This window comes from Colius striatus, chromosome 5, assembly GCF_028858725.1.
Source record: "Colius striatus isolate bColStr4 chromosome 5, bColStr4.1.hap1, whole genome shotgun sequence".
Lineage (NCBI taxonomy): Eukaryota > Metazoa > Chordata > Aves > Coliiformes > Coliidae > Colius > Colius striatus.
The window spans coordinates 58,705,985-58,732,966 of NC_084763.1; the positions used below are offsets into that span (position 1 = coordinate 58,705,985).

A 26,982-nucleotide genomic window follows, 5' to 3' on the forward strand; every position below is an offset into this window, starting at 1 on the left:
GGGGTCCCTTTCCAGTATCCCCCCGTCATCCCTGGGGGGGAGAGTGGGACCAGGACAGGGGATCATGGCACATCCGTTCTAGGGAGGTTCAGCCATACCGTATCCTGGCCCACCTCGGCGGGGGGGGGCGAGCACCGTCCTCGCTCCTGCCGGGCTGTGCCGGATGCAGGATGTGGCCCCGCTGGGCCCTGTCGCGGTCCTGAGGGCTTCACCCTGGATACGGGGCCGGGGGCTGTCCCCCCCTCCCCCCAGCCGCCAGCTGGGACCAATCACCAGCCCCGCAGCCGCCGGGCCCACCCCATAAAACCGCGGCGCGGCACGACGCTGCACGGCACGGCACGGCAGGCAAGGCACGGCACGGCACGGCACGGCACGGCATGGGCACTGCACCGCGGGCTTGGTGGCCCGGCGTGGCCCTGGCCATCACGCTGCTCTGGGCTGCCGCGGCTGAGGCGGCCACGGGGTGAGCGCGTGGTGCCGGTGGCTCTGCCACAGCGCTGTGCCACCGGCTGAGGAGCGGGATGGGTGGCAGCCCGGGTTTGGGGGTGGGATGGGTGCTGGCGCGGGGGGTGACGCGGTGCTGCGGCAGGCGGTGGTGCGAGCGGACGGTGCAGGTGACGGCGGAGGAGGAGGTGACGCCACGGCGAGAGGACGCGGTGCCCTGCGGCAGCCTCTACCACTACAGCCTGGCGGGATGGCGCATCGACAGGGACCGCATGCGCCAGGCCTATGGCGGGCACCACGGCGAGGCTCCCCGCGGTGCCCAGCCCAGCACCGGCACAGACCCCCCCCTCTGCTACATCTACAGGTGAGCTCCAAGGTGGAGTGGGGTCCCTGTGCCACACAGCCCCCAGTGACACTGGTGCCCCCCTCTCCTGCCCCACAGGCCCCCGGAGATGCGGCCGGTGGTGTGGAACCGGACGGTGCGCGCCTGCTGCCAGGGCTGGAGCGGCCCCCACTGCACCGAAGGTAGGGGCGGGTGGTGACACCGCCGTGCCGTCCCTGGCATGTGGCACCCAGTGCTCGCCAGCAGAGACGAGGCATGTGGCTGTGCCACAGGCAAAGGTGCCCTGGGCTGGTGCTATGGCACATGGCGGTGCCAGGATGCCTCCAGCAGCCACAACCTCTCCGCCATGAGCCTGGCCGAGTGCTGCCAGCACCCCTGGGGCCACAGCTGGAGGAGTGGCCCAGCTGCACCGTGCCTTGCCTGCACCCGCCTGCCCCTGGCCAGTGAGTCTGGGGCTCCTGGGGGGATCCAAGGGGGTCCTTGGGAGGTGTTTGCTGACTGGTGTCACCTCCCCACCGCAGCAGAGCCGTCCTTGCTGCCGTCATTCGCCACATCGCTGCAGGGAGCAGCCGCCCGGCACCGCGGCCCCGAGGCCGTCTGCCTGAGCTGGGCTGGGTCCCGCTACCGAACCTTTGACGGACGGCACTTTGGCTTCGCCGGGGAGTGCACCTACAGCCTGAGCGCTGCTGTTGATGGCTCCTGGGCTGTCTCCATCGCTGCTGGTGATCCCCGGGTATGGCAAGAGCACGGTGGCACCGTGGGGCATTGGGCTGTCTCCATGGCACGGCTGTTGTGCCCCTGGGCAGCTGTGGCCACAGCAACCGGATGGGTCCTGGTGGTGTTGGTACACACCATGGGCCCCCGGTTGACCCTGCTGCCACAGGCGCTGCACATGACCTTTGGCATGGACACGGTGACCACCTGGGGCCGAAACGTCTCTGTGAACGGCGCAGCGGTGCCGGTGGGGCAGCCGTACCTGCGCAACGGTGAGGCCCCAGCCCTGGGGACACCAGTACCCATCCTATCCCCGTCCTCATCCCTGTGCCGAGCCGTGCCAAACCGAGCACCTGCTGCGGTACCACCAGGGCTCAGCATCACGTGGTTGGGCGACTGGGTGGCCGTGGCCAGCGGGTTGGGCATGCGGGTGGCCACGGATGGGCAGCAGGCGGTCACCGTGACGGTTGGCGCCGAGCTGTGGGACGGCACGTGGGGGCTCTGCGGGCCCTACAACGACGACCCCTCCGGTAAGTGCTGGTGGCCATGCCGGGGCTGGGGGCTGTGTGCCAGGGCACTGGGACGCGTCCCCCCACCTGCCCCAGCCCTTCCTGTGCCCCTAGACGATTTCCTGCGGCCAGGGGGGGATGTGGACCCCTTTGCTGCCGGTTTTGGCAACTCCTGGAAGATCCCAGACGCCAGGTCAGAGGTAGCGGAGCAGAGCCGGGTCCCGGGGGGGCCGAGGGTCCCGGGAGGAGGGGGCAGCCCGGCTCTGAGTGCCGCCCTCGGCTCAGGTCGCATGCAGGGACGTGGTGGAGCTCAGCCCCGGCTGCGTGGCGGGCGGCGCGGTGCAGCAGGCGGCTGAGAGTGCCTGCGGGAAGCTCCTGGCTGAGCCCTTCCGCCAGTGCCACGGGGAGGTGAGCGGGTGCCCGGCGCCGGGAGGGGCTGGGGGGACCCCGATCCGACCGCCCTCACCCGCCGCCCCCGTGACAGGTCGATCCCGGCGGCTTCCACGCGGCGTGCCTGGACCTGTGGTGCCGGGAGGGGGCCGTCGGGGCCGAGCCGCCCGCCGCCGTCTGCGAGACTTTCGCCGCTTATGCGCGGGACTGCGCGCAGCACCAAACCGACATCGACTGGCGCCGGCCCGGCTTCTGCGGTGGGCAGCGAGGGGGGCAGCTCCCCCGTCGCCCTCCCCTCCGCCGGCGCCGACCCGTGCAGGGCTGAGCGCGCCGTGTGTCCCCGCAGCGCGGCGGTGCGGCGCGGGAAGGCGCTTCTCGGACTGCGTGTCGCCGTGCCCCGCGAGCTGCGCGGCCGCGGCGGGCAGCGGCGAGGAGGGTCCGTGCCGCGGGGACTGCGCCGGCGGCTGCGAGTGCGCGCCGGGGCTGTTCGCGGACACGGGGCTGCCCGGGGACCAGGCGCGGTGCGTGCCCGCGGCCGCCTGCCCCTGCCACCACCGCGGCCGCCGCTACGCCCCGGGACAGAGCATCCTCCAGCGCTGCAACCGCTGGTGAGCCGCGCCGGGCACGGACCCGCTGCTCGCGGGATTTTGGGGTGCGGGACGGACGTGCCGGCGTGTCCGTGCTCCGGCTGAGCCCAGCATGTGTCCTCCCCCCTGTTCCCTCCCCGTAGCACGTGCCAGGGTGGGCGCTGGCTCTGCAGCCGCGACCGGTGCCCGGGGGAGTGCACCGTGCTGAGCGGCCGCCACTACGCCACCTTCGACGGCCGGCGCTTCTCCTTCCTCGGCCCCTGTGCCTACACCCTGGTGCAGGTGAGGCGGGAGCCGCGGGCGCCAGGCTGGCTGCCGGGCTGGTGGCCACAGGGCTCAGAGGGATCTGTGCCCCCTGCCAGGACTTCGTGGAGGGGCGGCTGCTGGTCACGGCTGAGCACCAGGACTGTGACGGTCGCCGGTCCCATGGCTGTCCCCGCGCCCTCTCCGTCAGCACTCGCCGCACCACCGCCCGCCTCGGCGGCACAGGTGACCGTGGGGACCCCCTCCACAACCCGAGGGGGCGGTGGGTGCTGGGCCCTGGCCCCGTGGCCCTGGGTGCCAGCCCTGTGCCCCTGCCCAGACATCCCCCAACTCTCCTGGCACAGGGGAGGTGACGGTGGATGGGCAGGAGGTGCTGCTGCCTTTCACTGGTGCCGAGCTGAGCGTCCGCCGTGCGTCCTCCTCCTTCCTCCTGCTCCAGACCTTCGGGGCCCACGTCCTGTGGGGCCTGGACGCCCCGACTGTCTACATCACCCTCCTCCCTGCCTTTGCTGGCAAGGTGAGCCCCGGTGCTGCTATGGCATTACAGGCAAGGGGCCGGCTGTGCTCTGGTGCAGCCTTCCGAGCCATGTGTCGCCGGGGCAGGTGCGGGGGCTCTGCGGCACCTACAACTGGAACCGGCAGGATGAGTTTACCACACCGGCTGGCGACGTGGAGATCGGCGTCACCGCCTTTGCCAACACGTATCGGGCACCTGGTGACTGCCCAGTGCTCGGCCCCACACTGCCCCTCGAGCCCTGTGAGGCCTTTGCAGGGCGCCGGGAGCTTGCCGAGGCCGCCTGTGCCATCCTGCATGGCCCAGCCTTCCAGGTGCCGCATGGCCCCTGCCCCGGCTCGGCCCGGCACTACCACGGTGCCACAGCCAATCACCTTTTCCCCCCCCAGCCCTGCCACCGCCTTGTGGAGCCGGAGCCGTTCCTGCAGCTCTGCCGTCATGATGCCTGTGCCTGCCGGGATGGGCACTGGTGTCTCTGCCCGGTGCTGGCAGCCTATGGCCGCGAGTGTGCCAGGGAGGGGGCCCAGCTGGGCTGGAGGAACCAGAGCGGCTGCGGTAGGATGGGGGCACCGGATGGGAATGAGGTGGAATTAGATAAAGATGGGAATGGGATGGGAATGAGATGGAATCGACTGAGTATGGGGATCAGACCGGGACTGGATGGATGGGATGGGATGGGATGGGATGGGATGGGATGGGGATGAGGATTGAGATGGAATGACATGGGATGGGATGGTGTCAGCACTGCCAGAGGGCAGCATGTGGTGGTGCTGGGGGTGCAGCAGTGGGTCAGAACTCAATGCCCTGCTGGTGACATCCTGTGCCCGTGTCTGCAGCCGTGCCATGTGATGGGGGGCAGCAGTACCAGGAGTGTGGCCGTCCCTGCGGACACTCCTGTGCCGACCTGCACCCAGACGGGGCCGATCCCTGCCCAGGCCTGGAGGGTCTCTGCGTCCCGGGCTGCCGCTGCCCCGCCGGGCTGGTGCTGGCTGAGGGTAGACAGTGCGTCCCGCCGGCCGCTTGCCCCTGCCGCCACGGCACACGCCTCTTCCCTCCCGGCAGTCACATCCGCCGCGGCTGCAGCGACTGGTGCGTGGCCCAGGGAGGGGGGAAAGGACTGGGCCAGGGGCTGCAGGGGCACGGACGGGACTGGGCGGGACAAGTGACAGCGCTGCGGTGCTGCGGGACGTGGTGGTGGTGGGTGACGGCTGATGAAATCCCTCTGCGGCCCGTGGGGACGGCACCGGGGCAGGCGGCTTTCATCGCCCGTCCCCACCACGGGGCACCGGGGCCGGCGGGACGGGGCTGCCGGGAGCACGAGGGGATCTTCAGGGAGGGGGGCTGCCCTTCACCCGCTGCCCTCCCCGCAGCGTCTGCGCCAGCGGCGCCTGGCGCTGTGCCCACGGGCCCTGCCCCATGACCACCCGGTGCCCCGCGGGACTGGTCCACGCACCGGGGTCCTGCCTGCGCCGCTGCGATGGCTCCGAGCCCAACGGCACCTGTGCGGGCGTCGCCGATGGCTGTGTCTGCCCCTCTGGAGCCCTCTTCTTGGTGGGTGCCCCCCTCCCCCGGTGGGCTGGGGGAAGCCACAGGGGAATTGGCAGCCTCCGCTGCCCCCTAGCCTCAGCTCACTGGCTGCCCGGCGCTGGCAGGACGGGCGCTGCGTGTCCCCGGAGCAGTGTCCCTGTCATCACAGCGGGCAGCTGTACCGGCCCAACGACACCATCGTCCTGGACTGCAACACATGGTGAGCCCCTCCCCCCGCCCCCAACTCCCCCCCGGGGGCTGTGCAGGTGCTGAGCCGCGTCCTGCAGCGTGTGCCGGGGGCAGCGCTGGCACTGCGGCCACGAGCTGTGCGCCGGGACATGCGTGGCCACGGGCGACCCGCACTACGTCACCTTCGATGGGAGAGCCTTCACCTTCCCGGGCGACTGCGAGTACCTGCTGGCACGGGAGACCACCGGGCTCTTCGCCATCACCGCTGAGAACGTCCCTTGCGGCACCGGCGGTGTCACCTGTACCAAATCAGTGGTGGTGGTGATGGGCAACACCGTGGTGCACATGCTGCGTGGTGAGGGGATGGTGGGACGCGGGGAGGGGGATACACCGGGGGTCGTTGCCCCTGACCACCCGTGCTGCCCCGCAGGGAGGGATGTGACGGTGAACGGGGTCTCGGTCCGTCCCCCTAAAGTCTATGCTGGCACCGGGCTGATGCTGGAGCGCGCCGGGCTCTTCCTTCTCCTCCTCTCCCGGCTGGGGCTGGCGGTGCTCTGGGATGGAGGTGAGAGGCACTGGCAGGAGTCCCTGAGGGGCGATCCCAGGGGATCCCCTTACCGCTCGGCCACCGGTGCCGAGCCCCGTACCGTGCCCCCCCAGGCACACGGGTGTACGTGCGGCTGGAGCCACGGCACAGGGGCCGCGTGGCCGGGCTCTGCGGCAACTTCGATGGCGACGCCGAGAATGACTTCACCAGCCGGCAAGGGGTGCTGGAGCCCACGGCAGAGCTCTTCGGCAACTCCTGGCGCCTCAGCCTGCTCTGCCCTGAGGTCGATGGCACCGACGTGCGGCACCCCTGCACTGTACGGTGGGGGATGGGGGGCGGGTGGGGGACATGGCCAGGGGGTGGGGGACTGACGGTGTCGTGGTCCCCAGGACAGCCCCCAGCGTGCGGCGTGGGCCCACAGGCGCTGTGGCGTCCTCCGGCAGCGGCTCTTTGCCCCGTGCCATGACGTGGTGCCGTGGCAGCACTTCTACGACTGGTGTGTCTTCGATGCCTGCGGGTAAGTGCTGGGACCCTGAGCCCAGGGGTGGGGGGCAGAACGGGGTACAGGCGTTCCCCTTTGCCCACCCACCACACAGCTGTGATGCCGGGGGGGACTGTGAGTGCCTGTGCACGGCCATCGCCACCTACGCCGAGGAGTGCGGCCGCCGTGGTGTCCACGTGCGCTGGAGGAGTCAGGAGCTCTGCCGTGAGTTGGGGGGTGGTCTAGGCTGTGCCCCCCATGGCCATGGGGTCACTGCTCAGCCTGACTCCCCCCTGCAGCCTTGCAGTGTGATGGGGGGATGGAGTACAGTGCCTGCGGCCCCCCCTGCCCCCCCACCTGCCGCCGCCTCAGCCAGGAGCCCCCCGAGCGCTGCGGGGGCCTGGGCTGCACGGAGGGATGCTTCTGCCCCTTGGGAAGGCTCCTGCATGGTGAGGCACCGTGGCGCTGGCAGGGGCTGCAGCTGGGGTGGAGGCAGGGGGAGAAGGGATGGTGTGGGGCTGGAGCAGGGATAGTAGCGGGATAGTGGGGGCTTGAGCTGCGGATGGAGCAGGGATGGTGTGGAAATGGAATGGGACTGAAGTGGTGATGCTGTGAGTGGGGATGCTGTGAGGACGGAGTGGAACTGGTGTGGGGATGGAGCAGGGATGGTGTGGAGCTGGTGTGGGGCTGGAGTGCGGATGATGGTGGGATGGGGAGAGGCTGAGGCGGGGCTGATGTTGGACTGGGGTGGGGATGACATGGATTGCAGGCAACTGCATGGGCTGGTAAAGGGCTGATTGCTGTGGGGCTTGTGTGGGGATGGAATGGGGCTGGTGTGGTGCCAGTATAGGGTGGCACAGGGCTCACGCAGGGTTGGTGTGGGGCTGCCATGGGGCTGAAACCTTCTTCCCTCCCTGCTGACAGATGGTGGCTGCGTTGAGCCAGCTGAGTGCCCCTGCTTCTGGGATGGCTTTGCTTTCCCGGCCGGTGCTGCGGTGCTGCAGGGCTGCAGGAACTGGTGAGTCCTTCCTGGCACCCACTAGCCCAACAGGACCACCTGGCATACATGGGCCACCCAGCACCTGCTGGGATCCAGTACACGCTGGGATCCAGCACATGCCAGGATCTGGCACATGCAGGATCTGGTGTCCACCAGCCTGGCACGACCACCTGGCACATACTGGCCACTTGTGCCACATGGCACTCACTGGTCACCCAGCACAGCCACCTGGCACACTGTGGCCACACAGCACCTACTGGGATCTGGCACACACTGGGATCTGGCACATAGTGGGATCTAACACATGCCAGCCACTGGGCTGGTAAGAGCCCCGTGGCTGAGCTGTCACTATCCCCACAGCACGTGTGTGTCAGGCCTCTGGCATTGCCCACCCTCACCCTCGCCCTCACCCTCGCCCTGCCCATCCCTGCCACACTGTGCCGAGTGGGAGTTCCAGTGCCGTGCCGACGGGCGCTGCGTGCCGGGCGCCTGGCTCTGCGACAACGAGGACGACTGCGGTGATGGCTCAGACGAGATCTGCACCCCTCCCTGCGCCCCGCAGCAGCCACGCTGTGCCAGTGGGCAGTGCCTGGCCTGGGGTGCCCGCTGTGACGGTGTGCCCCACTGCGCTGACGGCTCCGATGAGGCCGCCTGCCCCCCGCCCCCCTGCACGCCCCCTCTGTTCGGCTGTGCCAGCGGCCGCTGCATCGCCCCCGAGCGTGTCTGTGATGGAGAGTTGGACTGTGGCTTCGGCGACCACTCGGACGAGGCAGGCGAGTGCCCTCATGGCTGCCCCACAGCTGCCACCCCATGGGGTCCCAGGGCACAGAGCCATGGGGTACAGGAGGGGGCTGCTGGGAGGCTGTGCCCCATGATGGGGGTCCCTAGAGCCCTCATCCTTGGGGGTTTGTGCCACATGGCAGGGGGAGGTCTGTGCCACCCAGCCCTGGGGATGTTTACCCCCCTGACCCTGGGGGTCCATACCGCATCGAGGGTAAGTGAGCTTCCCATCCTTGGGAGGTTCTCTGCCCTCTGGTGGGGTCCCTGAGGCTCCTGTCCTTCGGGAGTCTGTGCCTTGTTATGAGGGGTCTGAGCCCCCACCTTGGGGTCTGTGCCCCCGTGGGCTGCTCATGGCCGCTGCAGGCTGCAGCCCGAGCTGTGGTGCAGGGGAGTTTGGCTGCGCCGTGGGCCGCTGTGTGCCATACCCCCAGCGCTGCGACGGCCGTGATGACTGCGGTGACTTCAGCGACGAGCGCGGCTGCATCTGCCTCCCCGGCCACTTCCAGTGCCCCGAGGGCCGCTGCTTGCCCCCGGCCGCCCTATGCGACGGCCACCGCGGCTGTGCCAATGGCACCGATGAGGCTTTCTGCCCTGGTGAGGGACTGCGGGGCTGAGCACCCCCCACACACATCCCGGGACCCCCTGCTCCACGCCAGCATGGCCCCACGGCACTGTGTGCCCCTGCAGAGCGGGCGACCTGCCCCCCCGGGCAGCTGCCGTGTCCCGACAGCTCCTGCATCGGTGAGGCCGCGGTCTGCGACGGCGCCCATGACTGCCGGGACGGTTGGGACGAGAGCCCGGCGGGCTGTGCGGTGACGTTGCCCCTCGCTGCACCTACCAACGCCTCCACAGGTGAGGGACTGCGGGCCCGTGGGGCAGCCAGACCCCTGGCCCCCACGGCTCTCCACGGCATTGGGGGTTTTGCCGGGAGCACCATGCTGTCCGGGCGGGTCGGGGTGCGGTGGGGTGCGCCGTGCAGTGACCCTCCCGGCTGTGGGCAGCGGCGGTGTGCGGCCCGTTCGCCTTCGTGTGCGGGAGCGGCGAGTGTGTGCCGCGGGGATGGCTCTGCGACGGCGAGACCGACTGCCGCGACGGCAACGACGAGCTGGGCTGCGCTGGCGGCTGCGAGCCCGGCCACTTCCCCTGCGCCCGCGGCAGCCGCTGCGTGCCCCACAGCCACCTCTGCGACGGCGTCCCGCACTGCCGCGACCGCTCCGACGAGAGCACGGACCACTGCGGTCAGGAGACTCCCCCCCGCGGGCCCCCCTCCCCCGGCAACCCTCGGGGATCCCCCCATGTCACACCTGACACAGCTGTGGCTCCCCTCAGGCTCCTCCTCCGTCCCCCCCTGCCCGGGACATTTCACCTGCGATGACGGCATCTGCCTCAACCTCTCGAAGGTCTGTGATGGTGACATCGACTGTCCCGGGGGCGAGGACGAGCTGGCCTGTGGTGAGAGGCTTCCCGGGATGGGACTGGGGGTAGCAGGGTGACGACCACCCTGCCACAGCCATCTGTGTCCCCCCGCAGAGACCCACGTCCCCACCGGTGGGAGCAACCAGACGGAGGGTCCGTGCGCTGAATACGACTGTGGGGAGGGCGAGTGCATCACCTTCCAGCAGGTACGAGGGCGGGGGTTGGGGACATCCACCCTGCTCAGTGCTGCTGCGGGACCCCCACCCCTCCCGGTGCCGCCGCGGGGTTGTGGTGCTGCGGCTGAGCATCCCTGCGGTGCTGCAGGTGTGCGACGGCGTGCTGGACTGCGGGGCTGGGAGGGAGCCGGCCCAGGACGAGCAGGACTGTGGGATGTGGGGGTCCTGGGGTCCCTGGGAGCCCTGCACTCGCTCCTGCGGGCCCGGGCGGCGGCGGCGCACGCGGGGCTGCCACCAGCCCCGAGCCGGGCTGCTGCAGCGGTGCCGCGGGCAGCCCACCCAGGAGCAGCCGTGCTTCCACACCGCCTGCCCTGGTGAGAGGGGCACAGCGGGGTGGGGGGTTCCACCTGAGGCGCTGCTGTGGGGACCCCGAGGGGGGCTGTGGCCACCTTGCCATCAGAGTTTGGGGGTTCCATAGTTGCAGTGCTGGGAGTTCGGGTGTTTCCCTGCCCAGGGTGCCTGGGGAATTTTGGAGTTCCCACCCTTTGGGTGCTGGGGCGGCTGGAGGTTTCCATGGGGGTTCCCAACAGCCCCCTTCCAGGACACGCCAATATTGCCCTATAGCAGCTTCCTAGTCCCACCCCTAGAACCCTCCAGGCTCCTTTGGGACACTTCAACACCCGACCAGCACCCCAATACTCCCTGGAGAGCCCAAATGTCCCTTTGAAGCCCCTCTCTATGTCCCAGGTTATCCCCAGGGGGTTGAGGGTTCCCATGACTGAGGCTGCCTGGGCTTGGGGGGTGTTCCCAGGGAATTTGAGGTTCACCTCACCAGGACTTTTGGTGGGATTCAACACTTCCCACGGCTGGGGCTGCCCGGGGGGTGTTGGGGGTGCCCAGAGGGTCCTGTGGCTGGGGCGGAGCGGGGTGCTAAGGCGGGATGGTGGGAGGAAGTCCCTTCTCACTCCACACACTCCGGCAGCGGATGGCGTCTGGGGCGAGTGGGCGACATGGTCCAACTGCACGGGGGGCTGCGGCGGCGTGCGGCTGCGGCAGCGGGACTGCCGCCCCCCCCAGAACGGCGGCCGGGACTGCGCCGAGCTGCCGGCAGCGGACTCTGCGGCCGTCCAGATGGGTGGGGGCCGGGGGGCGGGCTGGGGGGCTGTGGGGTGGGTGCTGGTGGAGTGGTGAGCTCCATGGGCGGTGGGCTCCGTAGGAGGGGGGTGGCTGATGCTTCATGGGGCAGGGACTCTGGGGGGCAGTGGGCTCTGTGGGGTGGACGAGTGCTGATGCTCCATGGGGTGGGCAGCTCCAGGGGGCAGTGGGCTATGTGGGGCGGTGCTCTCCATGGAGTGGAGGGGTCCGAGGTTCCGATGGTGTCTATGGGGCAGGGGGCTCCATGAGGTGACTCCGCTCCTCCCACTGCAGATTCCTGTGCACCAGGGGGCTGCCCCAACGCCTCGGCCTGCCCCGAGGGTCTGCAGCTCCTGCCCTGCGCCCCCTGCCCCGCATCCTGCGCAGACCTGGCCGCCAGCACCGACTGCCGGCACCGGCCCTGCAGCCCCGGTAAGGCCGGGACAGGGGGACACGGGGGATGGTGGACACCCTGGGGACCGCTTGCCGTGGGGTCACCAGCCACTCGCCTGCTGCTGCAGGGTGCTGGTGCGCGGCAGGGCTGGTGCTGGCTGGCGATGGCCAGTGCATGCTGCCGGGCGACTGCCCATGTGAGGCTGGGGGACTGCGGGTCCGGCCGGGGCAGGTGGCGGAGGTCGGCTGCCGGCTCTGCACCTGCCTGGATGGGAAACTGAGTCACTGTCGCCCGGACCCCAACTGCACCGGTGAGTCCTGGCTCACAGCCGCGGGGAGGGGCGGCAGGACCTCCCCCTCCCCGCTCTGACCCACCGTGCTCTCCGTCCCGTGTCCTCCAGTGCACTGCGGCTGGTCGGCCTGGTCGCCGTGGGGCGAGTGCCCAGGGCCATGCAGTGCCCAGAGTGTCCAGTGGTCCTTCCGCAGCCCCACCAACCCGACCCGGCGTGGTGGCGGCCGCCTGTGCCGCGGCATCTACCGCAAAGCACGCAGGTGAGGCGGCGGGCACGGGGCTGGGTGGCTGCCGGTGGTGCCCACGAACCCCCTCCTGTCTCTCCTGCAGGTGCCAGACAGGACCGTGCCCGCGGTGCCGGGAGCGGGGCCGGTGGCGAGCACCGGGGGAGCGCTGGCGAGGAGGGCCGTGCCGCGTCTGCCAGTGCCTGCCCAGCCTGGCCGTCCGCTGCTCGCCGTACTGCCCACACCGCCACGCCGGCTGCCCCGCGGTGAGGAACGGGGGCTGGGGCGGCCGGGGCACCCTCCCTGACTGTGCTGGTGCCATGCCCAGTGATGCTGACAGTGCCGGTGACCCTCCCGCAGGGTTGGGTGCTAGTCGAGGGCCATGGTGACTCCTGCTGCTACTGTGCGCCGGCGGGTGAGTCGGGGGCGTGGGTCCCCTGGGGGCATCCAGACCCCACAGTGCCGGGGCTACCTCAGCGCCATCCTTGGCTCTGCCGTAGGTGACAATGGGACGGCCATGCCCCCCGTGCCAACCATGGAGTCCCCCACCACTGAGCTTGTGGAGCCCCCCGACAGCCCCCTCCTCACCTTCCCGTTGCCTTCCCTCGGCGGTAAGTGCCCCCCATCTGTCCATGGGGCTGCCAGTGGGGTGCCGCTGCTGCTGTCTGTGCCAGGGGTCTGCATGTGCCCCCCTGACTCCGTACCTTGTCCTGCCAGGCCCCTGCTACCACCCGCTGGACATCGCCGCCCTCCCCGACAGCAGCTTCACCGCCTCTGCTGAGGAGGAGGAGACCCCAGCCCGTGCCGCCCGCCTGCACCCCGGCGACCCCCGGCAGGAGCTGTGGGGTTGGGCCCCCCCAGATGATACGTACCCAGAGCTGCTCGCCCAGCCCCCATTCCTGCAGTTGGACCTACTGGAGCCCACCAACATCACCGGTGGGTGATGGCCACCAGTGCTTCCCGGCACGGCACCCACAGCCCTGGTGTCACCAGAGTGCCGGTGTGGGTGCTGTCGTGGGTGCTGGCATGGGTTCCAAGCTGTGCCCCGCTGTCCACGTAGGGGTGGTGGTTCAGGGAGCCGGCACCTCCGATGCCTTCGTCACTGCCTTCCTGCTCCAGTTCAGCCCCGACGGCACCCACTGGCACAGCTACCGCGAGCCCGGCGCTGGCGGCCTCCTCCACTCCAAGGTGAGTGTGGGGTACAGGGAGTCCTGGAGCATCTCTCTGCCCCCGCATCCCCACACTCTGTGCTTCCCCCTCACTCCCCCGCCAGCTTTTCCAGGGGAACTGGGACGCGGGCACGCCGGCAGTGCGGCTCCTGGCACGCATGGTGCAGGCGCGGCACGTCCGCATCCTCCCGCAGGACTTCCACAACCGCATCGTCCTGCGTGCGGAGCTGCTGGGCTGCCCCCCAGGTACGCGGGATGCGGGGCTGCCCCCGAGGCATGGAGCGTCCCTGCACCCCCTGCCCATCTCTGTCCCCCCACAGTGTCTCCTGCTGGGCCGGGCGCCCAGACGGCGACGCCGGTGACGGTGACGATGCCGGTGGCACCGGTGACGCTGAGCGCAGGCTCCTGCGGCGCGGGGCAGTTCCGGTGCGGGACCGGACGCTGTGTTCCTGGGGGTCCCGGCGGGGCTCTTTGCGACGGCGTTGACGACTGCGGTGACCTCTCCGATGAGCTGCCCTGCGGTGAGCGGAGCCCAGTGCTGCGGCGAGGCAGGGATCCGGTACCGCGGGGGTGGGGAGGGGCTGCCCTGACCCCACTGCCCGCCCGGCGCAGGTCTGGCCACCCCAGTCACCTCCCCGGCTCCTGCGCCGTGTCCCCCATCCCGCTTTGCCTGCCCTGTAGCCGGCGGCTGCCTCCTGCCAGCCCAGAGGTGTGACGGCGTTGCCCATTGCCCCAACGGTGCAGACGAGGTCGGCTGCGCTACCACCGGCACCCCCAGGTATGGGCACTGGCATGGCAGGGTTCTGCGGGTGCAGGGGGGACTGGGATGGGTGACCCCTCACCTCCGGCTCTGCATCTTGCAGCCCCTCGGTGTCCGCAGCAGCCGGTGTCCCGGTGCCAAGCAGCTCCCCACCATCAACGACATTGGCCACGGTGAGCCCTGGGATGGGGAGGGGGCGGCGGGGGGCTGGGGAGCAGCAGGTCATGATCTCTGTCCCGGCACAGGCGTCCCTGAGGGCCGGCGCCCGGCTGCTTCCTGAAGATGTTGAGCCCCCCCATCAGCCCCCCAGCGCAGCCGAGACCCCCCTCAGCCCCCACCGTGCCGGGGGGCACGGAGCCAGAGCCGGCTGGCCTGGAGGCCCCCCCCGCTGCCAAGCCCCCCGGCATGCCGACACCCGCCAGCACGCTGGCAGCCATGAGCAGCCCCCCTGCAGGGACATCCTCTACAGCTCTGACGGGGGGTTCTCCCATGACCCCCACAGGTGAGAGGGGGTCCCGAGGTGGGAACAGGATTAGGATGGGAGGGGGAGGCATCTGCAGGGTAAAGGGAGATTGGGGTCCGGGGGTGGGGGGGCTGGGGATGCCGTGGGGTTGGGGATGCCATGGTGCTGGGGGTGCTGTGGGACTAGGGGGCACTGGGAGTGTGGGCCCAAGGCTGGGGGCACCAGACCTGGAGGGATTGGGCTGGTGGGCACCGAGGTTGGTGGGTGCAAGGATGGGGGCAGAGGGTCTCTCTGCTGAGCCCTGACCCCCCCCATCCCCCAGCCGGGTGCACCCCGGCACCGTGGGGGGAGTGGGGTCCCTGCAGCCACTCCTGCGGGCTGGGAGCCTCCCTGCGCCGGCGGGGGGGGTCTCTAAGGGGCCGAGGGGTCCTGGCTGGAAGGGGGCTGCACCCACCCCCCCATCGACACCCGACCCTGCTTCCTCCGTGCCTGCCCAGGTACTTGCTCCCACCGCGACCCCCCCGGGCCCCCTCATGGGCTGGGACCCCCCGTATGGACAGGGACCTCTAAGGGCTGAGGTCCCCCTGTGTGATTGCCATGATGGGCTGGGACCCCCCTATCCTCCCAGACTGGGACCCCACCTTTGGACAACCACCCCCCACCATCATGGGCTGGGACTCTCATGGGGCTGGGACCCCCAAGGGCTGGGACGTCCCTGGGTTCTCCCCTGCCCACCTACCATGGAGTGGGACCCTCATCACGGGCTGGGACCCCAGGACACAGGGGGCCAGAGGGCAGTGCCAGGGCCAGAGGTGCCACCTGTCTGCTCCCTTCCCCCCATCTCCCTGCAGTGCCTGGCTCGTGGGGGCCCTGGGGGGCCTGGTCCCCCTGTGATGCCCTTTGTGGGGGGGGTGTCCGGCGCCGCGAACGGAGCTGCACCGACCCCCCCCCCAAAAACGGGGGGCAGCCCTGTGTGGGGGGTGCCCTACAGAGCCAGCCCTGCAACCTACAACCCTGTGAGGCGGGGACAGGTACGGAGGGGATGGGGTGGGGGGGCACAGCCACCCCACATGGGGCTGGGCTGGGAGTGGGGGTGAGACAGTGCCCCAGTACTCAGCTCCTCCTGCCCCCTCCCAGCCTGTGGTCCCCAGATGCTGTTTGTGGGGCCAGGGGGCTGCAAGGAGAGGGGGCTGCCCCCCTGCCCCCCAGCCTGTGGGGATTTGAGCACCAATGGCTCCTGCCCTGAGCCCTGCCAGGAGGGTGAGTGTGGGGGGCACAGGGGAGCTGGGGATGGCACGAGGGGCTGGGGGGACACTGTGGGGGAGCTGGGGCTGTCCTGGGAGACACTGAGGGCTGACATGGCTTGAGGGGTACAGCGGGGCTGGGGACATCGAGGGGGGCTATAGGGGCCTGAGGATGTTCTGGGGGACACAGGGAGTTGGGGACATGATGGGGCGCATGAGGGGTCTGAGTACAGCTCGGTGACAGGATGTGGGGCTGGAGGTTATGATGGTGCCAGTCGTGGTGGGGGGCTCAGGCTGTGCTGCCCTCATCTCCCCTGCTGCCCCATCACCTCTGCTGCCCTCTATCCCCGCTGCTGCCCCATCACCTCTGCTGCCCCCAGGCTGCCGCTGCCGCCCGGGGCTATTCCTGCAGGACGGCGGCTGTGTCAGTGCCAGCGAGTGCCGGTGCCATGCGCCTGGGGAGCAGCACCAGCCCGGCGAGACCTTCCACCGCGGCTGCCGCCGGTGGTGAGCGGCACCCAGTACCCCCCAAACCCTGCACCTCAGAACCCTCCCCCCGTGCCCAGCCCCACAGCTCAGCCCCTGCCCGTCCCCAGCGTGTGCCAGGACGGCTCGGTGCGGTGCGAGGCCGCGGCGTGCCCGGTGCCCTGCAGCTGGTCTGCCTGGTCGCCCTGGACCCGCTGTGACGCCGTCTGCAGTGTGGGGACGCAGGAGCGCTTCAGGTGAGCGTGGGACTGGCAGAAGGGCTCAGCCCCATGGCGATGGGAGTGGCTGTGCCCCATGGATGAGGCGGCCGCGTGGCACCTTCCTGCAGGTCACCCACCAACCCTGCGGCAGCTGCTGGCGGAGCCCCCTGCACCGGGGTGGCACGGGAGACGCGCCAGTGTCACCAGCCCTGCAGCACTGGTAGGTGATGGTGGCGGTTGCACCGGGGCTGCCCCACGGCCACACTGCCCCATGGCCACGCTGCCCCATGTGCCCCACATGCCTGTGTGTCCTGGCAGAGCCTAGTGGTGGCTGGGGCCCTTGGGCACCGTGGGCTGAATGCTCTGCACCCTGTGGCTCCGGCGAGCAGCAGCGGCACCGGGCCTGCGCCAGCCTGGCACACGGTGAGACCAACTGCACCGGGCCCCACGTGCAGACACGGGACTGCAACACACAGCCATGCCGAGGTGGGTTCCCCACCCCACACCACCCCACCCCACACCACACTGCTCTGCCCACCTGCACTGCCCAGCCCCACCACCCGCTCTGCCCGCAGCGCGGTGCCCGGGGGACACGCTGTACCGGACAGCCGAGGAGTGCCGGCGCGGCGGTGGGCCCTGCCCGCGGCTCTGCCTGGACCGGGGCGACGGTGTGGAGTGTGCCGCGCTGTGCCGTGACGGCTGCGCCTGCCCACCCGGGCTGCTGCTGCACAACCAGAGCTGCCTGGTGCCCGCCAGCTGCCCCTGCCAACACCGCGGCCGCCTCTACCAGCCCGGCGACACCATGGCCAGTGACGCCTGCAACAACTGGTGGGCACACGACTGCTGCCGTGCTGCGGCTCTGCGTGCCCCCACTGACACCCCCTCTCCTGCAGCACCTGCACGGCCGGGAAGATGGTGTGTGGCACCGAGCCCTGCCCAGGTACCGGCCGGCTGTGGTGTGGCTGGGCTCGGGGGGAGCACCCATGGTGCCAGGGCACGGCACGGCACAGTGCAGAGTGTTGCCACGTGGTGCCAGGTAGTGCCATGCAGTGCCATGTTGGTGCTTCATTGGGGCTGAGCTGGTGGCCCTCACCTCTGTGCCCACAGAGGCACCGTGGGGCACTTTGGCACCATGGAGCACGTTGGCACCGCTGGACACGTTGGCACCATTGGGCACATGGTTGCCATCAGGCACACAGTCACCGTGGGGCTCCTGGTCACCGTGGGGACCCTGCAGTGTCTCCTGTGGAGGGGGTGAGCGGCTGCGCCAGCGGCAGTGCCAGCAGCCACCCTGCCCAGGGCTGGGCCTGCAGAGCCAGATCTGCAATAGCCACGTCTGCCGCGGTGAGTGCCAGCCCCTGCCTTGCCCCACAGCCCTGCCCTGTATCCCTGCTCTTCAGCCCCATCCCTTGGCCCTGCCCCATTGCCCTGTCCCATGGCTCTGCCCTATGGTCCTGCCCCACATCCTCACACTCTGTGCCCATCCCTCATCCCTGTGCCACGTCCCTGCCCCATATCCTTGTGTTCCGTCCCCTGCCCCACGGCCCTGCCCCCCTTCTCACGCAGCCTCGGGCTGTCCTGGGGGCCGGCGTTTCCGCGAGTGCCCGCGTGCCGGCGGGTGCCCCTTCAGCTGCGCGCACGTGGCCGGGAGCGCCGGCTGCGCCAGGGCCCGCTGTGCCGAGGGCTGCCACTGCCCTGCCGGCACCTTCCTGCACCATGGCCGCTGCCACACGGTGAGACACAGACACGCGTGGGCAGCCGGGGTGGGATGGGGCCGGGGGGCATCCTGGGGGTGGCAGGAGCTCCACGGGGCCCTCGGAGACCCCCGGGATGGTGGATGCTGCTGGGGGCAGGAGGGGGAGGGAGTCTTGGGGCTGTAGGGGGGGTCATAGGGAAAGGGGGAGTGAGGTGTGAGGGTGATGAGGGTGTACAGGATGATCCCGTGGGTGCGGGGAGTTCTGTGCGTGGCCTTGTCAGTGGTGTGGGTCTGGTGGGTCCTGTGGGTCCCATGGGTGCTGTGAGCCCCTTTGAGCCCCCACGGGTGCTGTGGGTGCAGGGGGGTCTGTGGGTGCAAGGAGGGCTGTGGGTACAGCAGGTGCTGTGAGTGCCATGGGTGCAGGGGGTGCCATGGGTGCAGGGGGCACTGTGGGTGCTGTGGGTGCCATGGGTACTGTGGGTGCTGTGGGTCCCCCCATGGGTCCACCGGTGTGTGCCATGTGTGTTTGGGTGCCGGTGCTAGGCCTGCCCCTGCCCGCTGCCGCCGGAGCTGCTGAACGGCTCCACTCCCCACGGCCACGAACTGCCCCACGGCGCTGCCCTCCCTGCGCCCTGCGGCCAGTGGTGAGCGATGGCACGGACACGCGCCCACCCATGGCCCAGACCCACGGCCCAGATCCAGCACCCTGACCCACATCCCTGACCCACCACCCAGACCCACCACCCCAACCCACCACCTTGACCCCCTGCCCAGACTCTCCTCCGCCCATCCCCATCGCCCAGCACCCCACGGTGCTGCCCCCCTTCCCTGCCCCATCGCACCTCGCCCTGCTCCCTTTCCCCATCGCTCCTGTGTACCCGCTGCCATCACCCCATGGCCTTTCCCCGTCACCCCTGTGCCCTCCCCACTGCTGCCCCACGCTCCTGATGCCCTGTCTGCCCCCCAGCACCTGTGTGCATGGCCGCCTGCACTGTGGGGAGCCAGGGTGCTCCGGGATGGACTGCCAGAGCCCCGGCTGCCTCAGTGAGTCCCAGCCCCTCTGCTATGGGTCACAGCACCGGTCCCTCTGCCTTGCTGTGGGTCCCAGCCCCATGCCCGTGTCATCCTGTGGGTTATGGCTCCTCTGCCATGGGTCTCAGTCCCAGTCCCTCTGCCCTACTGTGGGTCACACCTCCATCCCCTAGCATACTCTGGGGCCCAGCCCCATCCCTGTCCCCTCTGCAGTGGGTCACAGCCCCTTGTCCATGTCATTCCGTGGGTCACAGCCCCTCTGCAGTGGGTCACAACCCAACCCTAGTGCTGCTGCTGTGGATCCTATCCCCCTCCCCATCCCTTCTGCCTCACGTGGGTCCCACCAGCTCAGCCCAGTGGGTGCCGGGGGGTTGGGGGTGTGTATGTGTCCCCCCCACTATCTCCCCCTGCAGCTGTGACCATCCCCACGCCAGAGCCCAGCCCCACGGCCCCAGGTGAGGACTGAGGAGGGACACACAGCACAGCACCACCTCTGGACCCCCAGCCAGGGGGCTCCGGGCTCTGGGACCCCACATCCATGGCTGAGGGGAGCCTCTGTCACGGGACAGGCACTGGGGAGGGTGAAGAGAATGAAGAAGAGGAGGAAGAGGAAGATGAAGAGGAGGAGGGGGATGAAGAGGAGGAAGTGGAGGAGACAGAGAGAGCAGAAGAGGAGGAAGAGGATGAGGGCTTCGGGCCCTGGTCTCCCTGGACTCCCTGCTCAGGGACCTGCACCCACCCCGAGGCACCGGCCACCAAGAGCCGGCAGCGGCTGTGCCAGCGGGCAGGGGGCTGCCAAGGGGAGAGCGCCCAGCAGCAGCCCTGTAACCTGCCCCACTGCGGTGGGTCTGGGGCAAGGGGCTGCCCCACGGCACGGGGAGGGGGCTGGGAGAGGGGCAGCCTGTCTCACTGCACAGGCTGGGATGTGGGCACCTGCTCCCCCGTGCTGGGGTGGGCTATGAGGGCTGCTGTGGCTGCGGTGCCAGCCCCGGTGCCCCCGTGCCGCAGGTGCCGTGCCCTGCTCCGGCGAGGGCTGTGCCGCCCGTGACTGCCGCTGGACGCCGTGGGGGCCGTGGGGGGGCTGCTCCCGCAGCTGTGGCGGGGGGCTGCAGCTCCGCCTGCGCGCCTACAGCCCCCCCGGGCCCCACGGCCGCTGGTGCCACGACATCCACCGCGGCAGCAGCCAGCGCCGGCTCTGCGGCACACAGGCCTGCAAGGGTGCGCGGCTGGGCAAATAATGGGGGGACCTGGTGAGCTGGTTGGGGGGCTTGAGGGGCTGTAAGAGGGTTGGAGGGTTTAGGGGATTTGGAAGGGGCTGGGGGTGCTCAGGGGCTTGGAGAGGACTGAGATGTGGTCAGAGGAGCCAAAGGGGGCTGTTGAGGGGGCTGTGAGGCTGCTTGAGGAGCTGGAAGAGGGCTGAAGGGATTGGTATGGGGCTTGTAGGAGACTAGGGCGCTGCCTAGGGGATTTGGGGGGCTGCCTGAAGGGCTTGGGGGAATGGAAGAGAGCTGGGGAACTGGTTGGGGGGCTCGGGAAGGGCTGGTTGGGAGACTTGGAAACAGCTAGGGGCTCAGGGCTCGGAGAGGGTTGGGTCGTGGTTGGGGGAGCTGGGAGGAGCTGGTTGGGAGGCTTGGAGGGGGCTGTAGAGCAGAGAGGGGTGTCGGACGTGGCTCCCAATCGCTGCCCATTGTCACAGTGGACGGCTCCTGGTCGCCGTGGGGCCCCTGGTCGTGGTGTGACCGAACGTGTGGGGGGGGCCGCTCCCTCCGCAGCCGCTCCTGCACACGCCCCCTCCCCAAAAACGGGGGCAGACCCTGCTCCGGCCCCAGGCACCACCTGCGCCCCTGCAACCCCCAGCCCTGCGGTACGCACCGGGGAGTGGGGCAGGGGCTGACGTGGGGCTGAGCGTGGCGGGTGGGGGGCTGAGCGCGTGCCGGTGCCCTCCCCACAGCGGGGAGCTGCCCCCCGGGCATGGGGCTGGACGCGTGTGCCACGAGCTGCCCGCGGCACTGCCGGGACCTGCAGAGCACCCACGGCTGTGGGCCCCCGGCCCCCTGCGCCCCCGGCTGCCGCTGCCCCAACGGTGAGTGCCCACACGCGTGGGCAAAGCCCCCGGCCCCCCTCGCGCGCCCACGTGGTGCGGGCCTCCGTCCCCGCCCCCGATGCGCGCCCACGCGTGGGCAGGTTCCTCTCTACCCCGTGCTCCTCCTCACGTGGGAGTCCTGTGCCCTTCCCCCGCCCACGCGCGTGCCGTGGCCGCCGCAGGGACGCTGGAGCAGGACGGGCGGTGCGTGCCCGTCGCCCACTGCGAGTGCACGGACGCGCGTGGGCGCGCGTGGCCGCCCGGGACGCACCGCGCCGGGCAGTGCCGGACATGCGTGTGCCGGGGGGGCCGCCTGCGCTGTGTGCGGGGCCTCGGCTGCACCCCCGCGCCGAGCTGCGCCTGGAGCCGCTGGAGCCGCTGGAGCAGCTGCAGCGTGACCTGCGGCGGGGGGCGGCGGGCACGAACAAGGTGGGCACCGGGGTGAGCACGGGCACACTGACCGGGAGAAACACGCCGCACCACGGAGGGGGGAGAACGGGACGCGGTTCCCGCGGAGGGGCCGCGGGGCCGGAGCCGCCGTGGCCGTCCCGGGCCGTGGGTGACCCCGCATTCCCCCAGGACCCCCATCCCGGCCGCGGGGCGCGGGACGTGCGGGGAGCCGGAGGAGCAGAGCCGGGAGTGCGCGGCGGAGCTCTGCCCTCCCCTCTGCCCGCGGCCCGGCGGCGGCGAGCGGCTGCTGGGAGAGAGCTGGTCGCAGGGCGAGTGCCGGCGATGGTCAGTGCCGAGGGGGCTGGGCTGTGCCTCCAAACCCCCCTACCTTTTGCACTCTCTCCCCCTTTGCACCTCACAAACGCGCCCACTCTCTGCCGCTCTCCCCCCGGCCCAGCACCTGCACCCCCGAGGGCATCCAGTGCCAGGACGTCCCCTGCGCTGGTGAGTGACCCCCCCCCTCCCGCCGTGACACCCGCTGAGGGACTGGGACACACGTGTCCCCGGTGTCCCCATAGGTGCCGGGACTGTGCGCCTCCCCCCTACCCCCTCCCCCGGGACCCCCAGTTCCGGGTCAGGGACGCTGCAGTGGTTTTGGGGTCCCACATTCCCCGGGCCGTGCCACTGCCCCGCATGCTGTGGGTGCCTGTAGCAACCCCAGGAATGACGCTGTGTCCCACAGACAGCTGCCTCTGGAGCCCCTGGGATCCGTGGGGGCCCTGCCAGGACCCCTGCGGCGGCGGCTACCGCCTGCGCCACCGCCAGCCCCGGCACCCAGCGGGCACTCGCCACTGCCACGGCGCCCACTCCCAGACCCAGAGCTGCAACACCGGCGCCTGCCCCGGTAACGCACCCTGGGACCCACATGTGGGGATGAGAGAGCTTCATGCCCCCTTCCCCCCTCTGCCCTAACACTGTGTCCTGTGCCCAGGGACGACGTGTGAGGAGCAGGGACGGGCATTCACTGCCTGTGCCAACAGCTGCCCTCGTGCCTGTGCTGACCTCTGGCCCCACGTTGAGTGTCTGCAGGGGCCCTGCCAGCCAGGTATGTACCCCTCAGCACCCACTGCCCCATGGCACAGCCCCCTGCCCCATGGCACACTTCCTTACCACTCCCTCCCCCAGCAGCAGTACCCACTTACCCCCTGTCCCCAGCTGTGCTGTGGCACCTCAGTGCACCCACCTCCCACTCTGTGCATCCCCAGGAGGAGCCCCCCTCGCCCCCCAATGAGGGCTGCCTGCAGCACCCATTGGTGCATCTGTGTTTCCTCCTTGCAGGGTGCCGGTGCCCCCCGGGACAGCTGCTGCAGGATGGGGTGTGTGTGGGCACTGGTGAGTGCCGCTGCGGGCTGCCCATGGGCAACGGCAGCCGGGAGCTGTGGCCAGGGCAGGCAGCCGAGCTGGAGTGCCACAACTGGTGGGTGCCATGGTGGTGGGGCTGGCACGGTGGTGCCACTGGCACAGCGCTGATGGTGATGGTGCTCCTGGCACAGCACCTGCAGCAACGCGACCTTGGTGTGCCCGGCCCTGGCGTGTCCAACCTACGGGCCCTGGGCCCTGTGGGCACCCTGTTCCCACAGCTGTGGTGGCGGCAGCACCTCCCGGCACCGGGAGTGCTGGGAGAGCGCCAGCGGGGTGCCCTGCGGGGCCAACAGCACCCAGGAGACAGCTCAGTGCAACCCACAGCCCTGCCCTGGTGAGAGCCAGCACGGAGGGTGCTGGGGTGGCAGGATGGGGGGTGGGGTGGTGAGCTGCTGAGACAGTGGGACGGTAGGACTGTGCCAAGCCTACTCTCTCCCACAGCCAGCTGTGAGCTGAGTCCCTGGTCCCCATGGAGCCCCTGCAGTGCCAGCTGTGGTGGTGGCATCTCCGAGCGGCACCGGGAGCCGCTGCCAGGACCGGGAGGCTGGGAGGAGCTGTGCCCCCTCCTGCCACTGCTGCTGCTGCACCGCGTCTGCAACGCCCACAACTGCTCCCTGGGTATGGGGCGGATTTGGAGGATGGGCGGCCTTTGGAGTGGCAGGGAGCTGCAGGATGGTGGTGGGTGCTTGGCTGGGGGTCCCTGAGCCACAGCTGCCCACTCACCCCACAGAGTGCCCCAGTGGGCAGGTGCACGTGGCCTGTGCCAACGCATGTCCCCGCGCCTGCGCCCACCTGCGCCCTGGCACACGCTGCCTGAGTGAGGGCTGCCAGCCCGGCTGTGCCTGCCCGCCTGGCCAGGTATGGTGGCACCCAGGACCCCCTTGCCACCCCTGTAATCCCCCTGCCATCCCCCAAGAGCCCTCTGCCACCCCTGGACCCTACTAACATCCCCGGGGTTCCTGCTGTCACTCCTAGGACTCGTGGCCATCCCTGGATCCCACTGCCCTCCCCGGGACCTCCCTGACACCCCTGGGATGTTCTGCCCTAGGAACCCCCTGCCATCCCCAGATCCCCCTGGTGCCCCTGGGATCCCGTTGCCGCTCCCAGACCCCACTGTCACCCCTGGGACCCCACTGCCGGCCCCGGGTCCTGGCTGCCTGGGGGTTTTGGTCACAGCCAAGTGCCCGCAGGTGCTGCAGGACGGAGCCTGTGTGCCCCCAGAGCTGTGCCGCTGCCTGCTGCCCCCTGCCCTGCCCGGGGCCCAGGAACACCCGCCGGGCAGCCACCTCCAGCTCCGCTGCCACAGCTGGTGGGTGCCACGGCCCCAGAATGACCCCATGCTGGGGAGAAGCTGGGTGGGTGCTGAGCCCCCTGTCCCCTCTCTATGCAGTGTCTGTGTCCGCGGTGCCTTCAATTGCTCCCAGGAGGATTGTAATGGTGAGAGGCCCCTGTCCCCATCCCTATCCGCATCCCATCCTCGTCCCGCATCCCACGTTCCTGTCCCCATCCCTGTTTCATGGTGCCCACCCTGCAGCCCTACATCTCCCCCCCGCACCCAGGGACATGCCCGTGGTCACCGTGGTCGCCGTGGTCACCGTGCTCAGTGACGTGCGGGACGGGTGAGCGGCTTTCACACCGGCACCTGCTCCGGCAGCACGGCTCTGAAGGGGCCAAGTGCCTGGACCCTGCCACCCGCCGCAGCCCCTGCAGCCTCCCTGACTGCCGTGAGTGCCCCGGACACCTCGGGAAGGAACAGAGCTGTTCCCACCAGCTGCTGGCCCCGCATCCTGTGCCGTGGCCATGACGGTGCCGTGCCATGTGCCACACGCAGCATGCCCGGTGGGAGAGCGCTGGCAGGGCCCCGAGGCGTGGGCGGGCTGTGAGCCACGCTGCCAGGACATCTCGCACCGTAACAGCTCCCTCTGGCCACCTCACAACTGCAGCAGGCCACCGGCCCCTGCTTGCGCTTGCCAGCCGGGCCACTACCGCAACAGCAGCGGCCACTGCGTCCCGGCGGCCCTCTGCGAGTGCCAGCACCGCGGGCGGCTGCACGGGGTGAGCGGCACTGAGGGGGTGTGGGGGATGTCCCCCGTGCCCCCCCGCCTGGGCTGAGCCCTGTCCCCCCCGGCCAGGCTGGCAGCGAGTGGCAGGAGCAGTGCGAGACGTGCCGCTGCCTGGACGGGCGGGTGGTCTGTGTCCAGCGCTGCCCCCTGCTCACCTGCCCCGAGGTGTGGGCCGGGATGGGGGGGCAGGCGTGAAGAGAGCATGGGTGGGGGAGCACATGGGGAGAGGATGGGGGTATGTGTGGGGAGACTTTGGGGGGCACTCGGGGGGAGAAGGCTCGTGTGGAGAGGGGGACGTCTGGGGAGAGGGTGGTTATGGGGAGGGGCACACGGAAGGAGTGGGCACGCACGGGGAGGGACGTGTGGGACGGGACATTGGAGGAGAGGGGCGGCATTTGTGAGGAGGGAGTATGTGTGGGGCAGGAGCAGACATGGGGAAGGGGCTCTTCCGAGGCGGGATATCTGTGGGGAGGGGGCATAGGTGAGCAGGAGCACTCGTGGGGAGGTGGCACTTGTGGGGAGGGTCAGTGGCGGGGGGTGGGGGCTGTGAGGCCGCCGTCCCGGCAGGGCGCGGTGAAAGTGCGGGAGCCAGGGAGCTGCTGCCCCGTCTGCCGGGAGGAGTGGCCCGGTAAGACGTCCCTCCCGGCCCCGCCGGTCGCCCCGCTCCCCGTTCTCGCCCCACGCACGGGGCGCGTGCCGTGGAGTGTCGCGCAGCCCCGCGCCACAGCCGCCGTGTCCCCCCGTTGCAGAGGAGCCCTCCCGGTGCCGGCTCCTGACCGAGGTGCGAACGGTCGCCAAAGGCTCCTGCGCGCTGCGCGGGGTCCGCGTCAGCTACTGCGCGGGTCGCTGCCGCTCCCGCACCACCGTCACCGCCGAGGTCAGCAGCGGGCGGCGGGGGCCGGGGGAGGCAGGGCCATGTCCCGTGAGGAAGGGGTGACCCCCGTCCACGCCACGCGTGTCGCAGGAGCCGTACCTGCGGAGCGTCTGCGAGTGCTGCAGTTACCGGCTGGACCCTGCCGGCCCCGTCCGCAGCCTCCGACTGCCCTGTCCCGGCGGCGGGACGCGGCCCGTGCTGCTGCCCGTCATCCGCAGCTGCCACTGCAGCCCGTGCCAGGGTAAGCGGGGGATTCCGGGGGGAGACACAGCCCACAGCCCTCCCCAGGCCCCCTCATCACCGTTCTCACAGGCGGGGACTCCTCCCGGCGCTGAGGACCCGCCCCCGGGATGCTGCGGAGCCCCGAACCCTGTCCCCGTCTGCAATAAATGTTTGGGAGCAGCCCCCGCGTCTGGCATCGGGGGGAAGGGGGCACGGGGGGGCATTGGGAGAGCGCAGGGCGGCCAGGAGGGACCAGGGAGAGACAGGAAAGGGGGGGACCGGGGAGAGATTGGACAGAGAAGAATGTGGGGGGTGAAGTGGGATACTGGAAGGCTCGGGGGGGAGGACGGCGGAGGGACTGGGAGGGATTTAGGAGAGCTTGTGGAGGTCGGGAGAAGGACTGGGAAAATAGAGGGTAACGCTGTGGGGGAGACTGTGAAGGGCTGAAGAGCGACGGGAAGGACTGGGAGGGACCGGAGAGGAATTGGGACGGGACGCGGGGAGACAAGGAAGGCACTAGAAGGATCTTGGGAGAAAATGGAGAGCTGTGGAAGGGCTCGGGGGCTCCGGGAGGAGCGGTGAGAGCTCCAGAGGGAATATAGTGGTTTGGGGAGAGACCAGTGGGCCAGGCTGGGGGGCGACGGGAAACAGTGTGAAGGGCTTGGGGGAGTTCTATAGAACGGGAAGGACTCGGAGGTTGGAACCAGAGCCGGGCAGTTGCGGCGGGTCTGGGGGCGGCGCTGGTGGGGGGGGCGGTTGGAGGCGGGGTCGGACCTTGTTGAAGCCTGCGGCGGCTGCTGCGTGGGGCGGCAATGGGCAGGCGGACCTGATTGAAACCCGCCGGGGTTCGGGCTGCCGCCGGCTTTGGACCGGAGCCCGGGAGCAGCTCGGGGACAGGGAGGCTCTGGGGAGTCCCCAGGAGGGACGAGGGTCAGCGGTGGCCGTGGCAGTGCT

The 26,982-nt window shown here is 70.3% G+C and overlaps 1 protein-coding gene across 1 annotated transcript; it reads left to right on the top strand.

Moving 5' to 3' along the window:
• The first annotated feature begins 521 nt into the window (after positions 1–521).
• On the top strand, positions 522–26,475 carry LOC133625567 (SCO-spondin-like). The gene is given in 81 exon segments (XM_061997430.1): positions 522–808; positions 887–969; positions 1,060–1,263; positions 1,354–1,520; positions 1,671–1,773; positions 1,873–2,031; positions 2,125–2,210; positions 2,296–2,418; positions 2,495–2,657; positions 2,747–3,008; positions 3,131–3,269; positions 3,350–3,476; positions 3,596–3,768; positions 3,855–4,079; positions 4,155–4,320; positions 4,602–4,854; positions 5,136–5,316; positions 5,418–5,512; positions 5,580–5,836; positions 5,912–6,046; positions 6,142–6,344; positions 6,418–6,545; positions 6,625–6,734; positions 6,809–6,958; positions 7,434–7,527; positions 7,870–8,282; positions 8,653–8,883; positions 8,977–9,159; positions 9,291–9,527; positions 9,619–9,741; positions 9,820–9,911; positions 10,030–10,255; positions 10,864–11,016; positions 11,310–11,447; positions 11,537–11,719; positions 11,810–11,960; positions 12,031–12,190; positions 12,285–12,339; positions 12,425–12,535; positions 12,642–12,860; positions 12,985–13,075; positions 13,191–13,339; positions 13,414–13,652; positions 13,957–14,026; positions 14,164–14,355; positions 14,639–14,754; positions 14,756–14,813; positions 15,168–15,347; positions 15,454–15,576; positions 15,941–16,067; positions 16,157–16,282; positions 16,375–16,496; positions 16,499–16,732; positions 16,822–17,074; positions 17,140–17,186; positions 17,354–17,590; positions 17,813–17,979; positions 18,486–18,586; positions 18,910–18,986; positions 19,388–19,429; positions 19,643–19,816; positions 19,983–20,192; positions 20,671–20,838; positions 20,926–21,057; positions 21,240–21,486; positions 21,637–21,792; positions 21,905–21,951; positions 22,190–22,351; positions 22,439–22,552; positions 22,786–22,924; positions 23,001–23,203; positions 23,311–23,487; positions 23,600–23,727; positions 24,060–24,178; positions 24,260–24,306; positions 24,429–24,593; positions 24,701–24,924; positions 25,002–25,097; positions 25,500–25,560; positions 25,682–25,809; positions 25,897–26,475. Coding segments are annotated over 81 exon segments (12,975 nt in total).
• Positions 26,476–26,982: the final 507 nt, after the last annotated feature.